Below are 24,816 nucleotides of genomic sequence, written 5' to 3'. Positions count from 1 at the left end.
TTCCATTTTCCACAGATAGGGAGGATAGGTTTGGCAGCTCCCCTGGGCTGTACCTCATACTGCCTCAGCTGAGCTTCCTCTTCCATGTACCACTCCCTGTCTTTGGATTATCACCTAATTTACTGTATTTGGCAGAAAGAAGGGAACTTTCCTTTTACTGTCCATTCACCATATCGTTCTCACTTCCCCTCCCTTTCTCAACAGTGGCTTACCACACCTTGTTCCCATGGCAATGTGGAGCTCAGGCAATCTTAATATCTGATATCTGTTGGAGAGTGCATTAAAGTCCTGACTAACCGGTTCTGCCTGCTGAGACAAAAGATTGACATACAGAAAGTTGGATAGGGAGAGGAGTGACCGATACCTGTTGTGCCATTAATTTCACACAAAAAACACCTTTAGAATGATTAATATGTCTATTGACACTGTAATTATACATAAGAAATGTTCGTTTGAAATAGAAAAAATGATGAGTAACCTACTCCAACAAAGTCTGAAAGTATTTATTCTAGGTTATGTCCCCGAGAGACTTCTCAATTTGGTGTTCTCCACTGACTGAGAGTGTTTCATCAAACTATATACTCTGCATATTCCACGGAACGCGTAGACCTATTCACAGATCTGCTTACTTGTTTTAGATGAACAGTTATTGAAACCTGGAAATACTCTGTCATGCTTCAACGGAAACTTCATGCAGTTAAACGAAATATATTAGAGACACGGGAAGAATGGATCGGGCGTAACAAAATTCTGGTGTAGGCCTATCTGCTTTACAAGGCGTGTGACACATTGAAGGTAAATCATTTTGATTAAAACATATGACTTATTTGTTTTTAATAACTTCCATGTTTGTTCGTGACAAGAATTGTCATAGGTTTTCTAACGGGAAAGTTCATTGTGATTTAACGACCATAATAAAAAAGGCAATAAAAAAGTAGAGTAAAATCAATCTGTGTTTGATGATTGAGACTCATTTGTGTGTTTCAATGGTATAAAGAAGCAGTTTGAGAAACATGCAATAATCACTTTTCTGATTCTGAGGAAAAAAACACCACTCGTAATTTCCCAGTGCACAGGTGAACGACTATATTCAGTGCACTTGTCTGCCAACTTTATTGGGTTTAGCCTGAGAAATATAGAATGCCTATTTATAAACACATCTATTTATCTACCTATTTTAGTGAGTTTGACATGGCGTGCTGGCAATGGTGCCGTCGGACCTGCGTTTGTTTCCTGGATGATGAAGAGAGGCAGACTATTGCTATTGACAAGGAGATTCAGAGGATTCTCCGAAAGCAGAAGAAGAGAGAACGCACAGAAATCAAAGTTCTTTTACTCGGTTAGTAGCTCCACCTTCTGTCTTCCTTTCTATGGACTTGAAATCTATTATGTTTATTATAGCCCACAGAACGGTCATTGCTCACCAGTATCATTGCTGTCATCACAAAATGTGAAGTTTTTCTTCCTTCACTCTTTGGTCTAATAACGTATTATTGTTGAATAAGGACAGACAAAATGAACAGGAATTTGAAGCCTTCTTTTCACCCATTTAAACCCATGATGAGAACAGCCAAATTAGGCATTTAACTACAAAAACAAACAATGTTTTGAGAAAGAATGTATTATATTAGATAGGCTACTGAGGACACCATGAATAGGAGTACAAAATCCATTTAGTGGGTAGGAATGTATGAGGCGTACACTTAGACCTAGATTTAATCAGATTAAATGTTAACCTGCGATAGAAGACACCTGCTAGCTGATGTTTTCAGGCAGGTCACTCAGGTGAGTACTGACTTGTATCACACAAGTCAGTATTAGACAGCCATCCATGTCTGAGGATGTCTTTAGATGACTTGGGAACCAGCCACAAGGGGCAACAGTGAGCGGTGTTACCTTCAAATTGGCTTTGGTTTTGCTAGGGAGTAAAGCATCTGCCTATGGTTCCAAATGTTGAATGTTCGAATCCAGCAATAGAAAGTTGTTTTAAAATATTTGAGTTTTAAGCCTATCCCCAACCTTAACCCTTACCTTAACCATTCTGAGTCAATGCCTAACCTTAAGAATTCTGAGTTAATGCCTAAATGTAACTTTGGAACGATACAGAGAAGTAACCAAACACTTCGAAATTTGAAGTTTGGAACAACTTTGAAATCTTACATTTGAGAAACATTCTTCTTACCAAACCACATTACCTTTGTTTTTTAGGTGTTCAGAACAAGGTTAAGAGTGGAGAAAGCTTGTTGGACACTAAGAAAGCTTTGTTGTAGAGCATTTAACACAAAATCCGGGGAGGGGCCAGCTGAGTATAAGACTGTGTCATCTGCATATAAATGGATGAGAGAGCTTCCTACTGCCTGAGCTATGTTGTTGATGTGAATTGAAAAGAGTGTGGAGCCTAGGATCGAGCCTTGGGGTACTCCCTTGTTGACAGGCAGTGGCTGAGATAGCAGATCTTCTGACTTTATACACTGCACTCTTTGAGAGAGGTAGTTAGTAAACCAGGCCAAAGACCCCTCAGAGACACCAATACTCCTTAGCTGGCCCACAAGAATGGAATGGTCTACTGTATCAAAAGCTTTGACCATGTCAATAAAAATAGCAGCACAATATTGCTTAGAATCAAGGGCAATGGTGACATCATTGAGGACCTTTAAGGTTGCAGTGACACATCCATAACTTGAGCAGAAACAGATTGCGTACCCGAGAGAATACTATAGACATGAAGAAAGCCAGTCAGTTGTTTATTGACATGTTTTTCCAACACTTTTGATAAACAGGGCAAAATAGAAATAGGCCTATAACAGTTAGGATCAGCTTGATCTCCCCTTTTAAATTAAGGATGAACGTGGCTGCCTTCCAAGCAATGGGAACCTCCACAGAAAGGAGGGACAGGTTAAAAATGTTGGAGATAGGCTTGGCGATGATAGGGGCAGCAACCTTAAAGAAGAAAGGGTCTAAACCATCTGATCCAGATGTATTTTTGGAGTCAAGTTTAAGGAGCTCCTTTAGCACCTCGGACTCAGTGACTGCCTGCAGGGAGAAACTTTGTAGCGGGGCAGGGGGAAAAGAGGTAAAGCATTAGGGATAGTAGCATTAGAAAGGGTAGGAGATGAGGAAATGTTGGACGGGCAAGGAGGCATGGCTGAGTCAAATAGGAATCCTGACTTAATGAAGTGGTGATTAAAGAGCTCAGTCATGTGCTTCTTGTCAGTAACAACCACATCATCAACATTAAGGGACATGGGCAGGTGTGAGGAGGAGGGTTTATTCTCCATGTCTTTAACCGTTTTCCAAAACTTCTTGGGGTTAGACCCACAGAGAGAGAACTTAAAGTAAATAACTTTGGCCTTCCGGATAGCCTGAGTGCACTAAATTCTCATTTGCCTGAACGAGAGCCAGTCAGCCTGAGTATGCGTGTGCCGAGCCTTTCGCCAAATGCAATTCTTGAGGTGGAGTAACTCTGCAAGATCACGGTCGAACCAGGGGCTGAACCTGTTTTTAATTATCATTTTATTTATGGGGGTGTGTTTGTTAACAATACCACTGAAAATATCAAAAAAGAAGGTCCAAGTGTCCTCGACAGAGGGATTCAAACTAATTCTATACCATTTTACAGAGGCAAGTTTATGAAGGCAGGCTTGCTCATTAAAGTTTTTTAGCAAGCGTCTATGACAAATCAGGACAGGTATCACGCCCTGACCATAGATTGCTTTGTATGTTTCTATGTTTTGTTTGGTCAGGGTGTGATGTGGGTGGGCATTCTATGTTGTATGTCTAGGTTGTCTGTTTCTATGTGTTTGGCCTAGTATGGTTCTCAATCAGAGGCAGGTGTCAGTCGTTGTCTGATTGGGAGCCATATTTAGGTATCCTGTTTTTCTTTGTGTTTTGTGGGTGGTTATTTTCTGTGTCTGTGCTTCACCATATGGAACTGTCTCGGTCGTTTGTCAGTTTATTGTTTTTGTTCATTGTTCACGTATTCTTATTAAAATGGATACTTACCACGCTGCGCATTGGTCCTCCTCTTCTCATTCCAACGACAAGTGTTACAACAGGTCGTTTCACTGAGCAGCTATTACAAACACAGGCTGTAAAATCACTAAGGTCATTGCAGAAAACACAAGACTGATACCTATCAGGATTATTTGTGAGGATAACATAGGCTGCATGGGATTTCCATAGCCATTAAAACACGGGGGATTTATCATAATGCGAATCCGTGTAGCCAATGGCAAATGTCCTCTTTAGATATAATAATGCATAGATAGATATAGATAGATATTCCCCAGCAAACCAGGAACATTCCCAGAACATTAGCTAAGATTCCCATTATATTCAAGTTAGGGTTTTATCTAACATTAGGATTATAACATCCCAAAAACATTCAGAGAATTCAGAGAATGTTTTTGATCAAATCTAATTATTTATCAAAAACGTTTTATATGAAATATCCTTGGAATGTTCTTGTAACATTCACAAAAATGTTGTAACAACCACCACAGAACATTCCCCAAAAGGGAGATTTGTTGTATAAAACATCTGCCTAATGTTGCAAGAACGTTCTTATAACACATTTAATCTGTTCGTTAAATGTTCCCGGAATGTGTCATTAGGTTGTGGAAACAGTCTGGTGGGAACATTGTGGTAACATCACAAAAGATATGTTCCCAAACCGTTGAGAAACAGACGCCTCACAAGTCCTCAACTGGCAGCTTCATTAAATAGTACCCGCAAAACACCGGTCTCAACGTCAACAGTGAAGAGGCAACTCCGGGATGCTGGCCTTCTAGGCAGAATTCCTCTGTCCAGTGTCTGTGTTCTTTTGCCCATCTTAATCTTTCATTTTTATTGGCCAGTCTGAGATATGGCTTTTTATTTGCAACTCTGCCTTGAAGGCCAGCATCCCGGAGTCGCCTCTTCACTGTTTTTTATTTTATTTTACCTTTATTTAACTAGGCAAGTCCGTTAAGAACAAATTCTTGTTTTCAATGACAGCCTAGGAACAGTGGGTTAACTGCCTTGTTCAGGGGCAGAACGGCAGATTTTTTTACCTTGTCAGCTCAGGGATTCAATCTTGCAACCTTTCGGTTACTAGTCCACTCTAACCACTAGGCTACCTGCGTTTTGTGGGTACTATTTAATGAAGCTGCCAGTTGTGGACTTGTGAGGCGTCTGTTTCTCAAATTAGACACTCTAATGTACTTGTCCTCTTGCTCAGTTGTGTACCTGGGCCTCCCACTCCTCTTTCTATTCTGGTTAGGGCCAGTTTGCGCTGTTCTGTGAAGGGAGTAGTACACAGCGTTGTACGAGATCTTCAGTTTCTTGGCAATTTCTCGCATAGAATAGCCTTAATTTCTCAGAACAAGAATAGACTGACGAGTTTCAGAAGAAAGTTCTTTGTTTCTGGCCTGTAATCGAACCCACAAATGCTGATGCTCCAGATACTCAACTAGTCTAAAGAAGGCCAGTTTTATTGCTTCTTTAATCAGAACAACAGTTTTCAGCTGTGCTAACATAATTGCAAAAGGGTTTTCTAATGATCAATTAGCCTTTTAAAATTACAAACGTGGATTAGCTAACACAATGTGCTATTGGAACACAGGAGTGATGGTTGCTGATAATGGGCCTCTGTACGCCTATGTAGATATTCCATAAAAAAATCTGCTGTTTCCAGCTACAATAGTCATTTACAACATTACCAATGTCTACACTGTATTGCTGATACATTTTATGTTATTTTAATGGACAAAAATGTGCTTTTCTTTCAAAAACAAGGACATTTCTAAGTGAACGGTAGCCTTTGAACGGTAGTGCAATTAGGTTGTGGGAACAGTGTAGGTACATTAACATTTTGTGTTTAGGTTCACAAAACACAAAATATGCTCAGTTGTGATGACATTCATACAATGTTTAAGTTACGTTACACAGAACATTACCTTTAATGTTGTAAGAATGAAATAGATCAGTTTTTATAATGTTCATAGCATAGTTGTTTTAGGTTTAACATAATATTCCATTGATGTTCACACAATATTCATTTTACCTTGTCTTGGACGTCCTCAGAACATTTCAAGAACATTTAGAAAATTTCATATGTAAGTTTTACCCAATATTACCACAACATGAATATTATCACCATTATGTTTCTCTCCAGATTTAATGGCAATATGCATTTGAGGACTGTGTTTTAGGTGATATAGAGACACGATGCATTTTCATTTAATTCATAGGACATTTTAACAGCATTTAATCATACAAACACAACCATGTTTTATGTTGATGATCTGCACATGTAGGGTTTGAACCTGCAATGTTTGGATCCTATGCCAGGTATTTTATCCTCTCCACCACCAGGGAATCTCTCTTTCCTTCTATTCTTTCAGTATATACAGTACATTATGAAAGTATTTACGGCCTTATTCTACAATTGATTAAATAGTTTTTTCCCCTCGTCAATCTACACACAATACCCCATAATGACAAAGCAAAGCAGATTTATAGAAATGTTTTTAAAAAATAAACAAAGAAAAAACGGAAATATCACATTTACATAAGTATTCAGACCCTTTACTCTGTACTTTGTTGAAGCACCTTTGGCAGCGATTACAGCCTCGAGCATTCTTTGGTATGATGCTACAAGCTTGGCACACCTGAATTTGGGGAGTTTCTCCCATTCTTCTCTGCAGATCCTCTCAAGCTCTGTCAGGATAGATGGGGAGCGTCGCTGCACAGCTATTTTCAGGTCTCTCCAGAGATGTTCAATTGGGTTCAAGTCCGGGCTCAGGCTGGGCCACTCGGGCATTCAGAGGCATGTCTTGAAGTCAGTCCTACGTTGTCTTGGCTGTGAGCTTAGGGTCGTTGTCCTGTTGGAAGGTGAACCTTCACCCCAGTCTGAGGTCCTGAGCGCTCTGGAGCAGGTTTTCATCACGGCTATCTCTGTACTTTGCTCCGTTCATCTTTCCTTCAATCCTGTCTCCCAGTCCTTGCTGCTGAAAAACATCCCTACAGCATAATTCTGCCACCCCCATGCTTCACCGTAGGGATGGTTTCAAGTTTCCTCCAGATGTGACGCTAGGCATTCAGGCCAAAAAGTGCAATCTTGGTTTCATCAGACCAGAGAATCTTGTTTCTCATGGTCTGAGAGTCTTTAGGTGCCTTTTGGCAAACTCCAAGCGGGCTGTTGTGCCTTTTACCGAGGAATGTCTTCCGTATGGCCACTCTATCATAAAGGCCTGATTGGTGGAGTGCTGCAGAGATGGTTGTCCTTCTGGAAGGTTCTCCCATTCCCACAGAGGAACTCTGGAGCTCTGTCAGTGTCCATCGGGTTCTTGTAAATCTTTTGTTGATCCTTGTAAATTATATCATAAATTGGACTGGTGGAGATGGCACACATGCAACTAACAAAAATATATGGAAATGTCTGCTCTAGCCAAAATTACAACCAATTAATTGCAGCATTATCGTAAAAATGGAAGAGGCAAGTGGAAGTGGGAAAAAGTAAGAGCTTGTCTGTTGGCCCTGCATTAAAGACAAAAATGGGTTAAAGAAAATTGTGATAAATTCAAAAAGTATATCAGCTTAAACATAAGGACCAAAACATTGACAGCTGTGCCATATAGATTGCAAATAGTTTGGAAGAGATTTTTGAGGTACTGAGTTCACGGCACATGGTTTATGAACTGATACACAAAACGAGGACGGATTTAAAAAATGTAATTAAAACGTAAATTATTGTACAATGTTATACACTACATTCGTAAAGTATTCAGACCCCTGCCCTTTTTCCACATTTTGTATTATGGCTCAGGCAAAGACCCAGATGCAGACACAGGAGGTGGATAGTATGAGTCTCACAGTTGATTATTTATTTTATTTATTTTATTTCACCTTTATTGAACCAGGTAGCTAGTTGAGAACAAGTTCTCATTTGCAACTGCGACCTGGCCAAAATCAAGCAAAGCAGTTCGACACATACAACAACACAGAGTTCTTTCCAGTCATTGGCAGCAGAGAACTGGAAGGAGAGGCGGCCAAAGAAAGAATTGGCTTTGGGGGTGACCAGTGAGATATACCTGCTGGAGCGTGTGCTACGTGTGGGTGCTGCTATGGTGACCAGTGAGCTGAGATAAGGTGGGGCTTTATCTAGCAGAGACTTGTAGATAACCTGGAGCCAGTGGGTTTGGCGATGAGTATGAAGCGAGGGCCAGCCAATGAGAGCATACAGGTCGCAGTGGTGGGTAGTATATGGGGCTTTGGTGACAAAACGGATGGCACTGTGATAGACTACATCCAATTTGTTGAGTAGAGTGTTGGAGGCTATTTTGTAAATGACATCGCCGAAGTCGAGGATCGGTAGGATGGTCAGTTTTACGAGGGTATGTTTGGCAGCATGAGTGAAGGATGCTTTGTTGCGAAATAGGAAGCCGATTCTAGATTTAATTTGGGATTGGAGATGCTTAATGTGAGTCTGTAAGGAGAGTCTACAGTCTAACCAGAGAACCAGAGACCTAGGTATTTGTAGTTGTCCACATATTCTAAGTCAGAACCATCCGGAGTGGTGATGCTGGACGGGCGGGCAGGTGCGGGCAGCGATCGGTTGAAGAGCATGCATTTAGTTTTGCTTGCATTTAAGAGCAGTTGGAGCCCACGGAAGGAGAGTTGTATGGCATTGAAGCTCATCTGGAGGTTAGTTAACACAGTGTCCAAAGAAGGGCCAGAGGTATACAGAATGGTGTCGTCTGCGTAGAGGTGGATCAAAGAATCACCTGCAGCAAGAGCGACATCATTGATGTAGACAGAGAAGAGAGTCGGCCCGAGAATTGAACCCTGTGGCACCCCCATAGAGACTGCCAGAGGTCCGGACAACAGGCCCTCCGATTTGACACACTGAACTCTATCGGAGAAATAGTTGGTGAACCAAACAAGGCAATCATTTGAGAAACCAAGACTGTTGAATCTGCCAATAAGAATGTTGTGATTGACAGAGTCGAAAGCCTTGTCCAGGTCGATGAATACGGCGGCACAGTAATGTCTCTTATCGATGGCGCTTATGATATTGTTTAGGACCTTGAACGTGGCTGAGGTGCACCCATGACCAGCTCTGAAACTAGATTGCATAGTGGAGAAGGTACGGTGAGATTCGAATGGTCGGTAATCTGTTTGTTAACTTGGCTTTCAAAGACCTTAGAAAGGCAGGGTAGAATAGATATACAGTGGGGCAAAAAAGTATTTAGTCAGCCACCAATTGTGCAAGTTCTCCCACTTAAAAAGATGAGAGAGGCCTGTAATTTTCATCATAGGTACACTTCAACTATGACAGACCAAATGAGGGGGAAAAATCCAGAAAATCACATTGTAGGATTTTTTATGAATTTATTTGCAAATTATGGTGGAAAATAAGTAGTTGGTCAATAACAAAAGTGTATCTCAATACTTTGTTATATACCCTTTGTTGGCAATGACAGAGGTCAAACGTTTTCTGTAAGTCTTCACAAGGTTTTCACACACTGATGCTGGTATTTTGGCCCATTTCTCCATGCAGATCTCCTCTAGAGCAGTGATGTTTTGGGGCTGTTGCTGGGCAACATGGACTTTCAACTCCCTCCAAAGATTTTCTATGGGGTTGAGATCTGGAGACTGGCTAGGCCACTCCAGGACCTTGAAATGCTTCTTACGAAGCCATCCAATTTACGAAGCCATGTCGCTCTTGCCAGGCTGGGCTTAGAGTTTTTCTTTTTTTCGGGTAGGCCTAAAGGTTTTTAGGCAAAATAACCCAATCAAAACGGAGAGCTCCTTGAACGTAGGAATATGCCAGGCCTATTGGGCCAAAATCAATTATGGCCTATTGTATAGATAATAGAACAAAAATGAACAAAACGTTGAAGAGATCTGATTTTTAGTTTATAAATACTTTGCTACAATGAAACACTTAGTTATCTTCCCACCTCGTTCCTTTCTTTTAGCATGTGCACGTATTAAGTACACCATCATGCCTTGGGGATATGTGTCTTTTCAGATTCAACAACGATTCTTTAGTTGTGGACATTACATCACCACACTCCCTTTCTTGCTCTCGGTCCTCATCTTTGTAAGTCACCTTGATTTAGCACGTGCGTGTTCTATCAGTTTCTTTCTGAAAATATTTAGCGAACTCCATGACAGTAGCTAAAGCAAGGGTCTATAGCAGCACACAAGTAGACTACAAATGCATGCTGGGCCCAGGCAGGCCCTGAGCTCGTGAAGTGAGCGCTACTGGAGCGCTACTGGAGGGAAATTGGAAGGTGCGAGAAGGCTGGCCCCAGCCTTTAAGAACCTTGCTCCTCACTCCAGTCAAATTGGGCATGCTCCGCTCCACTCCCATTCACTGGTGTCAATGCAATAGAATCCTACTCCGATGTGTTCTGCCTACAACAAAATCTCTTGCATAGTTAGTTTTATTTCGGTATGTTGCATTGAAAGTGGCTAATATTACGTTGATTTGATCACAATTGCCACAGTAAAGAGAAATGTTGAAAGTGTTAACAGGGAAAACACTTAGAAGTGGTCACCAACCTTTTCTGAGTCAAGATCACTTTCTGAGTCAAAATGCAAGTTGAGATTTAAATAATTTGCTTTCTATTTTACTGGGCTGATGTTGCCTGCATCTGATGGTCTGTCTCAGCAGAGGGAAAGTGCAGCAGATTGAGGATCCGCCGCTCAACAGCCCTCCGCTCTCCCTTTCCTCCACTGACACTAACCAAAAAGGGACACTGTCTTCAGCTGATGGCGAAACTCGAGTCATATCGCATTATTTCTGCCTCATGCACAAATTAATATTGTTACTCCTATGAACAGAGAAAGTGAAATATTCCTCGATATTAAAAAAGACCCAAGCCGCTAATAATAATAACAACGGAAGCATACAGATCAACTTTCCTACTCATTCATTACTGCTTTAGTGCTTGTTGTAGCGCTGAGTGGAAATAGGAAGAAAGCTCATTTTATGGCTAATACAAGCTCATAGCTGTATTCGTTGACAGTCTCTCTCTAGTCATAGTTTTAAACATTTTGAAATCTCACAGTATCAACTTTGCTGTAGATTTCTTATGCCTGCTACTTTACTGCAGACACGATAATCTGAGCCATCCGATTGGCCAGCGGTAAGCCTATAGTGCACTTGATTTGCTCTCTGGACCCGGGGGCACCTACTGCCAACAAAAAAAGGAACACAAGGCTTTATCTTTGGGTTTTTTACAGAAATGTTTGGCAATTGACTAGGAATGCCTTGGTGACCACTGTTCTAGAAAGTTGAGTGAAGTTCAATCTCGTCCTTCTCTCTGTGGGCTGATATTTCTGCGTGTGGGGCCTGGTATAATTGTATGATGACAGGTGCCACTCTGGTTTTTACCTGGTTTTTACTCCAACACTTCACTTAATTTCGTTTTAAATTTGCATGAAGTAGAGCAGAGCTCAACTTTTTGTACTGCTCCACTAGCAGGGTTCTCGCCGCTCATCTTCCCACAATCCCCCGCACATTGCTCTGTGTGCCTTAATTTGAAAATGAATGGGGGTGGAACTTCTGCTGAATTTGTTGTTTGACCTGAAAAGGGCCTCCGCTTGACAACTCTTCGCTGCAAAAGACTGGCCGCTTCGAGGGCATAGGTGTGAACGTATTCTAGTAAGCATACATTTTGAAAATGAAAAAAATAAACAATGTACTATTTATTAGCTGCTAGCTAGCATAGGAAGGCCACTCTGTGTGGGTTAATGAGCTGCTAGCTAGCTAGCTAGCCAACTATACATACTGTATAGCTAGCTAAGTGAAATATTATCAGCTAGCTAACTTCCTATTAGCTTGTTATCTTGATGTAGGCCTATTTATCATTGTAAATTAAAAACACATGCTCCAAATGCATTTGTAGATAACAACAGCAATGGAAGAGGGTGAAAGGATTTGCTGCTCCAGCTGTCAGAAAAAGGACAGGACTACTAATGCATTCTGAAAGTATTCAGACCCCTTCGTTTTTCCCACATTTTGTGACGTTACAGCCTTATTCTAAAATGGGTTAAATAAATAAAAATCCTCATCAATTTACATACAATATCCTATAAGGACAAAGTGAAAATATGTTTTTATATCTTTTTTGCTAATTGATAAAAAAAAAATCAATACCTTCTTTACATAACTATTCAGACCCTTTGCTATGAGACTCGAAAATTGAGCTCAGGTGCATCCTGTTTCCATTGATCATCCTTGAGATGTTTCTACAACTTGATTGGAGTCTACCTGTGGTAAATTCCATTGATTGGACATGATTTGGAAAGGCACACACCTGTCTATATTAGGTCCCACAGTTGACAGTGCATGTCAGATCAAAAACCAAGCCGTGAGGTCGACGGAATTGTCAGTAGAGCTCCGAGACAGGATTGTGTCGAGGCACAGATTTGGGGAAGGGTACCAAAGCATTTCTGCAGCATTGAAGGTCCCCAAGAACACAGTGGCCTCTATCATTCTTAAATGGAAGAAGTTTGGAACCACCAAGACTCATCCTAGAGCTGGCCGCCCGGCCAAACTGAACAATCGGGTTTGAAGGGCCTTGGTCAGGGAGGTGACCAAGAACCCGATGGTCACTCTGACAGAGCTCCAGAGTTCCTCTGTGGAGATTGGAAAACCTACCAGAAGGACAACCATCTCTGCAGCACTCCACCAATCAGACCTTTATGGTGGTGTGGCCAGATGGAAGCCACTCCTCAGTAAAAGGCACATGACAGCCCACTTGGAGTTTGCCAAAAGGCACCTGAGGACTCTCAGACCATGAGAAACAAGATTCTTTGGTCTGACCTGCTTCAGAGCGCTCTGGACCTCAGACTGGGGCGAACGTTCACCTTTTCAACAGGAAAACTACCCTAAGCACACAGCCAAGACAACGCAGGAATGGCTGCCAAACGCAGGAATGGCTACAAAGTAACGAGTAACAAAGTAACAAAGTAACGAATACTAATGTAAATGTGATATTTCTTTTATTTTTTATTTTAAATTTACAAACATTCTAAAAACCTGTTTTTTCTTTGTCATTATTGGGTATTATGTGTAGATTGATGAGGAAAAAAACTATTTAATACATTTTTGAATAAGGCCGTAATGTAACAAAATGTGGAAAAAGTCAAGGGGTCTGAATACTTTCCGAATGCACTGTATATGGAAGGTAATTTTGAGGGAGGAAATTATGAAAAGCTTCTCCAGTTCTAGTCCCTAGAGAGGAAAAATATGAAGAAAGTGAGATAATAGCAACATACTAGTCATGGTTGTTTTGCTAATTATAATATAATGAATCCTGTTTCTTTTTGATGTTTTCTGTACTCAGATATGGCGAGCTTTGAAAGTCTGTCCTCAGATGAAGTGGTCCCAATGCATGTCCCAAGAGACTGCTGGCACATTCTTGTATGCCATGGGTTGTATGTGTACTTATGTTAGCAAAGGTTGTATACAACAATACAGTTAAAAGTCACACACAATGTAGGCTACAAACCTATTACAACTGGAGCAGACCAATCCTGCTCCTGGAGTTATACTGGGTGTGCAGGCATCTGTTCAAGCCCAGTACTAACACACCTGATACAACTTATCAAACCTAATGAGTTGATAATAATGTGTATTATTGCTGGGCTGGAATAGAAGTTTGCTCACCAGGTAAATCAGGGTGTGGAGCAAGGTTGGCCACCTCTGGTATGGACTAGTTTTTGTTCAACTGAAAGTATGCTTTAGTAATAATAGCCTACTTACTAAGATGCCTAACATGTACGAACAAGTTAACATATAATTTCAAAATGTACAAATAAACTGAGTTGATTCATTCATTGTTGATTCATTGAAGTAAAGTTAAACTTGTTTAAATTGTTAACTTAAAACTGTTATTCAAGATGAACTAGTGTCAATGTTCATTAATCACAGATCACAATTCTGCAATAAAAAGGGGTGAAGGGGATCTGTCTTTAATGTGTCTGTGTTTCTGTGTTCCTTTTTCAAATTAGCATGAGCTTTTTGTCCAGTTGTGAGCTCTCCAATCTGTTTTATTTGATTGTCACTGTCTCAGGATATCAGCCATGTGAACCCATTTTGCAGCTTATTATATTAGCATGCATCACCAATGCAGCCATAGGCCTGCAGTATAAAAACATTAGTGGCCTTATGGGCATGTGCAATGCGCCCTTGTCATTGTACATCTGAAGCAGAGAATAGCTAAACTCACACATTGTTTTAGGTACTAGTCTGGGAAATATTGCATTGAGAGACATTTGTCCATAGATGCCACATATCAAGTTTCTTGCAGATCGGTCATTCGGTGCCAGAGGAGTAGCGTTTTAAGTGTTTTTCACAAAATGCGGAAAGTCCATAATGCCCGGACCTTATGGGTCCCTGAGGCAAATCTGTTCCTTGTAAGTAGAAGGACCTATGTACCGAATTTCATGACTTTAGGTTAAATGTTACCTTTTCAATTTTGCATTTTCAATTACTTGTTATTGAGCCACCATCTGGCCAATCAATGTAATTTTGTAAATGCCAGATCTCTATGGCAAGACGCATCATTCACCCAAGTTTTGTCAAAGTCGTGCCAGTGCTGTCTTGAGATATCACATGTGATTAAAGTACGAACATACTAGCGGACAGAGACAGTGACAATGATACCAGTAGATAATATATACAAGGCTAAGCATAAGCCAGATTTTGTACATGATTTTTCTGACATGAAATTGTTTAGTGCAAATCCAACCCTTGTATTCTAGGTACAGTACTGTACATGAAAAAAAGGAGCTAACAATTTGTAGGCTAATTCAAATGTCAAAATGGAAAATAATAGGGTGTGGGAAGCATTGAAATTCTACCGTGTTTATTTGCTGAGAATGATTTTTGGATACAGTGACAAAATCAGAAGGTCAATGGCATGGAGGAGGATTGCAGAGGTTGTTGGTGTTGATGGTGGGTGAAGAGAGATTTGCACAACAATGTTTCCAAGTCAAAGCCACAATTTCCTTTACTCAAAGTACAATTCATGTGCATTTTACATGTAGGCCTATGTATTTTATATGAAGTGAGCTATAATAATCAACGTCATGACACTAACTAAGCTAAAATATATGAGGATCATAATGTTAAGATACCATAATCCAATTGGTAGCATATTACATGGGAAATTGAAGTGTTTAATTTACAATGTTATAATGTGTGTTACTGGTGAATTCTACACTTCGGTGGGCAAATTTCACAATTTAATTAAGTCAACACATTCACAAATGGTGGCTTTGATCACAGTTTTGAAGTTTAGGTTTAGTTCATAGCTAGCTAGCAGCACAAGCAAACGTTGTGCCAATCTCTCTTCACCCACCATCAACACCAACAATCTCTGCAATCCTCCTCCATGCCATTGACCTTCTGATTTTGTCTCTGTATTCTAGCAAAATTACATCATATAGAATTGGAAAACCAGACACAGCGATGATTGGCTTTCCTCAATATATTTTGGGGGATTTCCTTGCCCGGAACAAATGACAAGTTAAACTACAGTATGTTTCATGAACGGAAGATTTTAAAGCAAACATCTGCTTCTCACTTGATTGGTTAACGGCAGTGGTGGCCGCGTGACATTTGCATAAGTTGACCAGAGCTTAACCTTTTCAACTGATCCGGTACGAGCTCTCTCACACCTTCTGTCAAATAAAAACTCAACAATTTGAAGAAAGGGGAATAAAAGGTGAGGAACTAGAGAGATTATTAAATGTTATTACATTTATTTATTAGCCTGCACATAAACCCAGCATTTGACCTGAAGCCTTTGCAAAGGGTACTTTGGACAGGACGAGTCAGATATGGAACAAGTTCTCAAGTGTAACAACTGTATCATATCCAATTAATTAGGCTACAATAAACTACCATCCTGACTTGACGGTGGCCTAAATCTGTAAAACCTGTCAACTTCACGAAAGCTTTAGTTTATGGTTAACTATGCATTCCTCTTAGGCGTTTACCTGAGGGCTGTTTCCTCTCGTAGCAGGTTTGTCACTCAGCCTGGTCTCATAGACCAGACATAACATAGTAAATGTAAATTATGTTATGTCTACCCGTGAGTCCAGGTTATATCACTAGGCAGATGGCTGGTATCGCTTGAAAGCATGTGTGAGGTTTTGAAAGTTTCCAAATGCAAATTCGAATGGTGTAATGATGACTCTGACTCTCTTCAGTGTATCAACAACTTATTGTAACATTGCATTGTTTAATCATCTTCTGAGAAGTGGACATATTGTTCTCCTCTCTGACTGTCCACTGGGCTGTGTGTCCTCAGGCACGGGGGAGAGTGGGAAAACCACCTTCATCAGACAGATGAGGATAATCCATGGAAGAGGCTTCTCTGAGGAGGAAAGACGGGACTTCGCCAAGCTCATCTACCAGAACATCTTCACAGCTGTGAAGGCTATGACCCGGGCCATGATCACCCTCAGACTGCCCTATGCCTACCCAGAGAATGAGGTCAGGGTCTGGTTACATACTGTTCATTCAAACTTGCCTAACCATGAGTGAAAGGCACCCTCTGTAGCATCTATCTATCTGCCCTCAGATGTATGACAGGTGGGTGCAGGATGTGGATGTCTCTGTCACCGAGCTGGACAGAGGCAATGTGGATGCTATCCGCCATCTCTGGGCTGACCCAGGCCTCCGGGTCTGCTACAGCCGCCGCAGCGAGTACCAGCTGTTGGACTCCACAGAGTAGTGAGTACCACCAGTATCTCTTGGTCTCGCTCTGTCTTTTTCTCTCTCTGTCTCTCTTGCCGTGGGACAGATTTACTAAGCGTTTGCCCCAGGTGCAATATTTGCTAAGTTTGCACCTGCTTTTTTCAGTAGAGGCTGAAAAACTATGAAGTAGATGGTTTTTGCTTCCTTGGTAAGATGTACCTATGTAAATACAAAATGTTATACTTTAATAATCACAATGAATGAAAAAAACGATTGTTTCATTCACAAAACTGTGTCCCCATTGTACAGCACTGTGCATTGTACACTGTCCTTATCAACTGCAAAGTCCATGATGTCCATTGGAGGGGGCTAGTTCTCCACAAATACATGCACAACCAGATCTCAGCCATGTTAAAAACACATATTCACAAACAGCCAACTTGTCCGGCAACATTTGATTTAATTTTATAAATCAAATCAAATAGCAGAGAGAACAGTCTATGGCTTGGGTGGCTGGAGTCTTTGACAATTTTTTGTGCCTTTCTCTGACACCGACTGGTATAGAGGTCCTGGATGGCAGAGAGCTCGGCCCCAGTGATGTACTGAGCCGTACTCACCAGCCTCTGTAGCGCCTTTTGGTCTGGTGCCTTGCAGTCCGTTCCAAGCGGTGATGCAGCAAGTCAAGATGCTCTCAATTGTGCAGCTGTATAACTTTTTGAGGATCTGAGGGCCCATGACAAATCTTTTCAGCCTCCTGAGGGAGAAGAGACATTGTCGTGCCCTCTTCACAACTGTGTGGGTGTGTGTGGACCATGATAATTCCTTAGTGATGTGGACACTGAGGAACTTGAATCTCTCGACCCACTCCAATACAGCCCCATCGATGTCGATGTGGGCGTGCTTGTCCCTCCTGTTCCTGTAGTTCATGATCAGCTCCATTGTCTTGCTGACGTTGAGGGAGAGGTTGTTGCCCTGGCACTACTCTGCCATGTCTCTGACCTCCTCCCTATAGGCTGCCTCATCACCATCAGTGATCAGTTCTACCACGTCGTGTCATCAGCAAACTTGAAGATGGTGTTGGAGTCGTACGCAGCTACACAGTCGTGGGTGAAGTACAGGAGGGGACTAAGCACAAACCCATGAGGGGCCCCCATGTTGATGGTCAGCGTGGTGGATGTGTTGTTGCCTACCCTCACCGTCTTGGGGCAGACCGTCAGGAAGTTCAGGATCCAGTTGCAGAGGGAGGTGTTCAGTGTTCAGTCACTGGGTCCTGAGCTTGGTGATGAGCTTGGAGGGAACTATGGTGTTGAATGCTGAGCTGTAGTCAACGAACAGCATTCTTACATAGGTATTGCTTTTGTCCCGTTGGGTGAGGGCAGTGAGGAGTGTAATACGGACTGCGTCATCTGTGGACACGGTCACAATACAGATCGTTTCTCAAAAGTACACTTTTCCACTTTCCACCCATTCTTGAAAGCTACCCAATAGTAAAGTTATTTTCCTTTTAGAATTCATTTACTAATTAAGTTGAAATTGAATAAATTGATACAGACAAAGTCAACAAGTTGATATCAGAGTAAATGATGCATCACATTACGAGAAAATGAAATAGGCCTAATGTTGGACTGCTATCTGTCCCAGCCTGTCTCCCCTCCTGTCCTCTCTCTCCTTCTCCCTGCTCTCTCAGTATTTACTCAGCTAGCTCTGAGTCATTATAGCAGCATGATAAGAAACATGCACACAGTCAGTCAACATCCAATAAATGACAGGTTGTGTCAACATAAACCATTAAAACAATCATCCCAACACAGTGGTAAGGACTCCATGTGCCTTTTTCTAATTTCCCAGCTCAATTCCTTCTGCACCACTCAATTTGTGTTGACTGTTGTTGTATGTAATATACAGTTGATATTACATGTCTCATGTACAGAATGAACTTGCTACTACCATTGTCATTACCATGGGAAAGATAATTGTATCACATTTTTTTGTGTTCTGTCTTTCTTTGTCTGTTTCTCTCTTTTTTTTGCCCTCTCCCTCTTTTTCTGCTTCTGTCCTTTCCAGCTACATGACAAATCTGGACCGCATATCAGCCCCAGACTACATCCCCACTGCTCAGGACATACTGCGAGTTCGATTCCCCACCACCGGCATCCATGACTACTCCTTCACTGTGGAGAAAATCACACTCAGGTGGCCACACCCTCACTCATATCACTCAGATCGCTCACCCTGGACTCACCCAGACTTCAAGGGAACTAATAGAACACCAGAGCTGCTGATGAGATCGTGGACTACGCTATAGGCTATCTTTGATATTGTCTGACTCTACCCTTGGCTGTTTTAGACACAGTGGAATTACAAGCACATACAATCACATTACACAGACAACTTGCTGGAAACATACACATTTATTTTTGTGCTTTTGAACGTGGCGATGTCATTGTTTTTTACGAAACCTTTGTGTTATTAATATGAAAGTTTCAGCTGTGTTCAGGTGGGGTGTTTTTCACCACCCCTGTTGTGAAAGGTTGGACTGTAATTTGTCTCTGTAATCAGGCAGGCAGGATACAGTGGGATAGAAATGGTGAGGTATCAATTATGGCCTTTTTTAGAGCCAAATGCTCTATGAGGCTCATTTGCATGGGTACTTGGAAACTGTGAAAAACAGGTTTGATGTGTGACAGAAGGAGAGAGAAGAAATAAGTCTCGGTATACACAGGAGGATATGCCTCTCAGCCTTTCTCACAGTGTTAGCTACACCTCAGACACTTCTAGCTCATTAACAACTCTGACCAGCTGCCTCGTCGAGACAAGGCCCCTGCCATGCGTGGTATCACAAACACCTTATTGATAAAGGTCACAATGGTGTGTTTGTCTGTGTGTGTGTTGAAAGATGCTCTAATAGGTGTTTCTAACTTTTTCTCTGGGTAGGATTGTGGATGTGGGTGGACAGAAGTCAGAGAGGCGGAAGTGGATCCATTGTTTTCAGGACGTCACATGCCTCATTTTCCTGGCTTCCCTCAGCGAGTACGACCAGGTCCTGGAGGAGAGAGAGACCGATGTGAGTACCTGTCTGTCTTTCTGTCTGTCTGCCTGTCTGATTGTCTCGGCCTGCTTGTCTGTCTTACACGCTGGCTGCCTGCCTGTCTCTGTGTTTCTGACTGAGTGGCTGACTGCCTGTCTGTCTCTACCTGTCTGACTATCTGTCTGTCTGCCTGCCTTCATGCCTGCCTGCCTGTCTATCTGTCTGTCTATCTGTTTATCCTCTGTGTTGTCCTTGGCCTTCATTTCTTGGCATAGTTTTGTAAGTAAACATTGAAACCTCCGTTTTCTATCCAGAGGTTTTTCTGGCCATAGCCAACAGGTTTCACTGTTGCGTATCAAAACCTGCTGCCATACCACTATCTCTCCAACCCTCCCTCCCTCCCTCCTGACCAAGGCTCACTAAGCCGCTTATCTTTCCTGGCCACTTTTGAGTCTCTCTCTAAATTCATTAACCTCCACTGTGCCTCTGCCCCCATATTCTCTCCTCTCCCCCCTCTCCCTTCCCTCTCCCCCCATTAGAACCGTATGGAGGAGAGCTTGGCTCTGTTCTACACCACCATCCATTCCCCCTGGTTCCTCAACACTTCCATCATCCTCTTCCTCAACAAGACAGACATCCTCGCTGATAAGATCCAGGCGTCCGACCTGCAGAAGTACTTCCCAGGGTTCACAGGTAGGTCTACACACACACGTGCATACACACACACACACACACACACACACACACACACACACACACACACACACACACACACACACACACAAACACACACACACACACACACACACACACACACACACACACACACACACACACACATCCCCTCCATCGAGGTAAATAGCAGTGTGATGATGGATGTAAACTCATTGAGTCACATCCTTTGGTGTTAGTTTTTCTTTCTCAGAGCGATGGAGTTGTAGCTAACTGCTGCTTCTGGCTGGAATAACAGAGACCTTATGACAGGGTTCCCCAACTGGCGGGTTTTTGCATTATTGTTGGACATGTAAAAAAAAACTGTAAAACCACCAGCAAATTACCTCCAAGTGATTTTAGTTTTCAAAATCTGTTCCAAAGTATTCCCATGCATAATAGGGAGATACTGTATATGTGATTGTGTACATAAGTAAGCAAGGTTTGAAATGATTGTTTTTGTCAAATATTATATCTGTTTGGGCTTCTTGCGGTTAGTTTTCAGTCTACAAATGATTTGTAATTATGTTCCAGCCCCTTGACCATCCACGCTAGAATCTAGTTGATGCCCTGCCTTATGATATTCAGAAAAGTAGTTTAGAAAGTCATTTCAAACCTCTTTTGAAAGGGATTTCATAGGGTGAGTTCTCACAAGAATACATAACCATGCTGGCTATAGCAAAACCAGTAAACATAATGTTCTTTAAGTACCAAATCATTGTTTCTTAATGCAGGGATTATTGTTTCAGCAAGGGTTGAATGTGTGATTGATTTCATGTGTATGGTGTGGGCACATAGTTTACTAACGATGTGCCTCCACTGACGGGGAAGGAAGGTAGCCGAGCCTCTCTAGAGCTTCCCCACCACACTTCCACTCCCCTGGCATGTTGCCCGTGGCAACTATAAATACCCTGCACTTTGTATCGCCAAGCCATCACTCCAGGGGGTTTGGGGAGACGTTACTCCTTCCTCCATAAACTCTGAATTGAAGTTTTGTTTATTGTCACATACACCGCATAGGTGCAGTGAAATGTGTTGTTTTACAGGGTCAGCCATAGTAGTACGGCGCCCCTGGAGCAGATTAGGTGCCATCAACAGATTTTTCACCTTGTCGGCTTTCGTATTCGAAACCAGCGACCTTTCGGTTATTGGTCCAACACTCTAACCGCTAGGCTACCTGACGCCCTGAGGTTAGGTTCATACATATTGGTCGTTTGATGTAAAGTTGCTATTTCAACTTTTTGTGCTAAAACGTTGCGATGATAACATTATGTGATGGTTGCCTTAGAACATATTTAATGATTTTTGTACTTCTGTACTATCTTGGGATTTTATCCTTTGCTTTTCGTCTTTGTTTCTATTGGCCTCCAATTTCTCTCTCCCATTTACCCACACCCCCTGACCTCTTCTCTCCCCTCTCTTTCTCTCCTCCCTCATCTCCATCTCTTTCCTGCCCCCTGTCCTCCCCCTCACCCCACACCTGAAGGAAAGCGACGTGATGCTCAGGATGCTATGGAGTATATCCAGAAGATGTATGAGCAGCAGGCTCACAGCTGGGACAAGAAGGAGAGCAAGACGCTGTACCACCACTTCACCTGCGCCACCGACACCAACAACATCTGCAATGTATTCAATGACGTCAAGAACACGGAGCTCAAAAAGGTCTTCATTGACTATGGGATGGGCTGATGGGCCTTGGGGCCCGCCTGCCTGCGGAGCAACACTCAACCAACACTCAGGGCTGAAGAGACTCTCCCCCGATCCCTTCCTCGCTCACTTTTCTCCTCTCTACATCTCAGCGCTGGGGATGGGAATGCTTTCTGGCCAAACCTTCTTATTGTAGGAAGGAATCTCAGACAGAATGGACTCCTGAACACACGCACGCACACGCACGCACACACACGCGCACACACACACAGTACAGGATCTGATCATAGGTTTTTCCCCCTCTGGTTGTTATTGTATAATGTTGTGCGTAAGGGCTTGGAGATGCAGTGCTCTACCAGTGCTTGAAACTGGACTAGAGATGTCATGAAGTACTGTGCCTCCATTATGTTAGTGATGACTTTAGCAGGTGGAGAGGAGAACTCTATAGTCCATATGTATCACCAACACCACCATGTTGATAGAAAATGCCTCTGCTCTAGAGATCCCTACAGAAGCTTCCACTCTATCTGTGTGTTGAATGAACGCTACTGTACACGTGTTGTAGTCATTACATAACATAACACACCATTTACACTAATACGTTTACACTTATGAGAAGGTGCCACCAAAGAAGGCTTGTGTAACATTTTGTGTTTGCTTTTGTCTTTTAATTTGTTTTATTGGTTGATAGCTGTATATTTCTCGCTGGATTCCAGGTGTGAGGTGTGATGAAGGCGGGAAATGTGAGAGTTGATGGGTTCCCCTGACACAGTATGTTATGCAATGCAATGCTTTACTACACTGTTAGGATTCTTGGTTTGGTTCATTGTGGATGTTCTTGTCTCTTCCCATAATGTGCTTGCTTTTCGACCAATCACTAACTGCTATACATTGAGTTCATATGGGAACAACAATACCAGTGAATCAATACATTGCCCAACAAATCAGAGTCCTTAAAGGGATAATTCAATGTGTCATTTTGTAATTTGGGTGGTTTCCTTATTCTGTAGCAGTCTATGTACAAGGTATGACAGTAATCCATGCTTTGGTTTAGTTTCCCTGGCACTGTTTCCAAATGCAAATGTTTTAGCATTTGTGGCACAAATCCCATTCAAGTCATGGGATTAGCAATTTTTGCCATCATGTTCAAATCATCTATAAGTGACTTTGGTGAGCTTCACAATACTTTAGGATAATTTGGACATAAATTATAATATTGGTCCCATGACAGATTTGTGCTACAAATGCTAAAATGTTGGCATTTGGAAAACGTGCAAGGGAAACTAAACCAAAGCATGGATTGCTGTCATACTGTATCTTGTACATAGACTGCTTACAAGGTAAGGAAACTAATGTGTCATTTTGTAATTTGGGTGAAATATCCCTTTAAGAGCAGGAGCCAAGTACAGGGTCAATACTAGCTGGCAGGCATGCTGCTGTTAATGTTATTAGGTGGTTGAGGGAGGCCAGTAGAAATGAAAGCCTGGTATCCTGAGCAGTTCAAGTCTTGCTACTGTCCAAAAATCAACAGCAAAAAAACAGAGTGTAGTTGTGATGTGAATGGTGATAGGCTACAGCCCACGGTAGGGCTTTGATTTGAGCGGTGGAGTTTCCTGATCATCTCTTCGGGCTTCGCTGCGGAGTGTCATCAAAGGTTACACGGCAAAACAAGGATTTAATCATTGTATTGATTATAAACATCTCTTTAGTTCTTTTACTCTGGTCCCCATATCAATATTTATGTTGAGTCAATATTTAGCACAGTAGGCTCTGGCTGTGCTCAAATTGTTACTAGGTCGGTAGGATTTTATATTGGATATTATACTGGTGCTATTGAAGCGATATTGTCTCTATACATATGAGTGTAATATCCATTTCAATATGTGTGAGTGGAGCAGGGTAGAGTCTGTCTGATAATACAGGTATTAATATTCTAACGTGTGTGTGTGTGTGTGTGTGTGTGTGTGTGTGTGTGTGTGTGTGTGTGTGTGTGTGTGTGTGTGTGTGTGTGTGTGTGTGTGTGTGTGTGTGTGGAAAAGGACTTCAAAGTCAGATTAAAACCTCTTCCATTTACTTGAATTCAGTAATGACAAATTGACATAGATCATATAGTGTAGTATGCATCTATTTTATCAAGATTTCATAATATTGCTTTGGGACAGTGTGAATAATGAATACAGTATAAGGATATGACCTGTGTTTTCTAACTTTTGACTCAAATATTTTTTTGTAAATGATTTGGGTCTGAATGTGCAACTACTGTATATACTGTATCTTCCCCTGCAGAACTGAACATAAGCCCTGCTGTTGTGAAATATGAATTGTGTTCAGCTTATTTTTATATTAGACAACAGCTACAGTGACTGGAGGTGTTGTATATCTTACAGACTTAAACATTGGGAGAACTCTTATTTGGTGCAAATATTTTGTATAGATTTGGGAAGAATTTGGGGGAAATATTTTCAGATTAGATTAAAGTGATGTTTTGACAAATATTCACACACACACACACACACACACACACACACACACACACACACACACACACACACACACACACACACACACACACACACACACACACACGTTCTGTTTTGTGTTTTTCTTCAGACTATGGTACTCATAGGAAATGTAGTGTACTGCTGCATAGCTTGCCTTCCTGTCACTTATGACTCCAAGGAGGAGGGGCTTAGCTTAACCTGCTTTTTTTCAAATAGTCATACAG

The 24,816-nt window shown here is 41.8% G+C and overlaps 1 protein-coding gene across 1 annotated transcript; it reads left to right on the top strand.

Annotated features, from left to right (window-relative positions):
• Positions 1-1,176: 1,176 nt before the first annotated feature.
• Positions 1,177-24,412, top strand: LOC129855135 (guanine nucleotide-binding protein subunit alpha-11-like). Its single transcript, XM_055922484.1, has 7 exons — positions 1,177-1,339; positions 16,317-16,501; positions 16,590-16,741; positions 18,770-18,898; positions 19,640-19,769; positions 20,273-20,426; positions 21,931-24,412. Exons 1-7 carry the CDS (start codon positions 1,192-1,194, stop codon positions 22,131-22,133), a joined length of 1,101 nt encoding a protein of 366 aa, XP_055778459.1. The 5' UTR covers positions 1,177-1,191; the 3' UTR covers positions 22,134-24,412.
• The last annotated feature ends 404 nt before the right edge of the window (positions 24,413-24,816 follow it).

Source organism: Salvelinus fontinalis, chromosome 5, assembly GCF_029448725.1.
Source record: "Salvelinus fontinalis isolate EN_2023a chromosome 5, ASM2944872v1, whole genome shotgun sequence".
Lineage (NCBI taxonomy): Eukaryota > Metazoa > Chordata > Actinopteri > Salmoniformes > Salmonidae > Salvelinus > Salvelinus fontinalis.
This window is presented reverse-complemented; position numbering and strand designations above follow the sequence as displayed.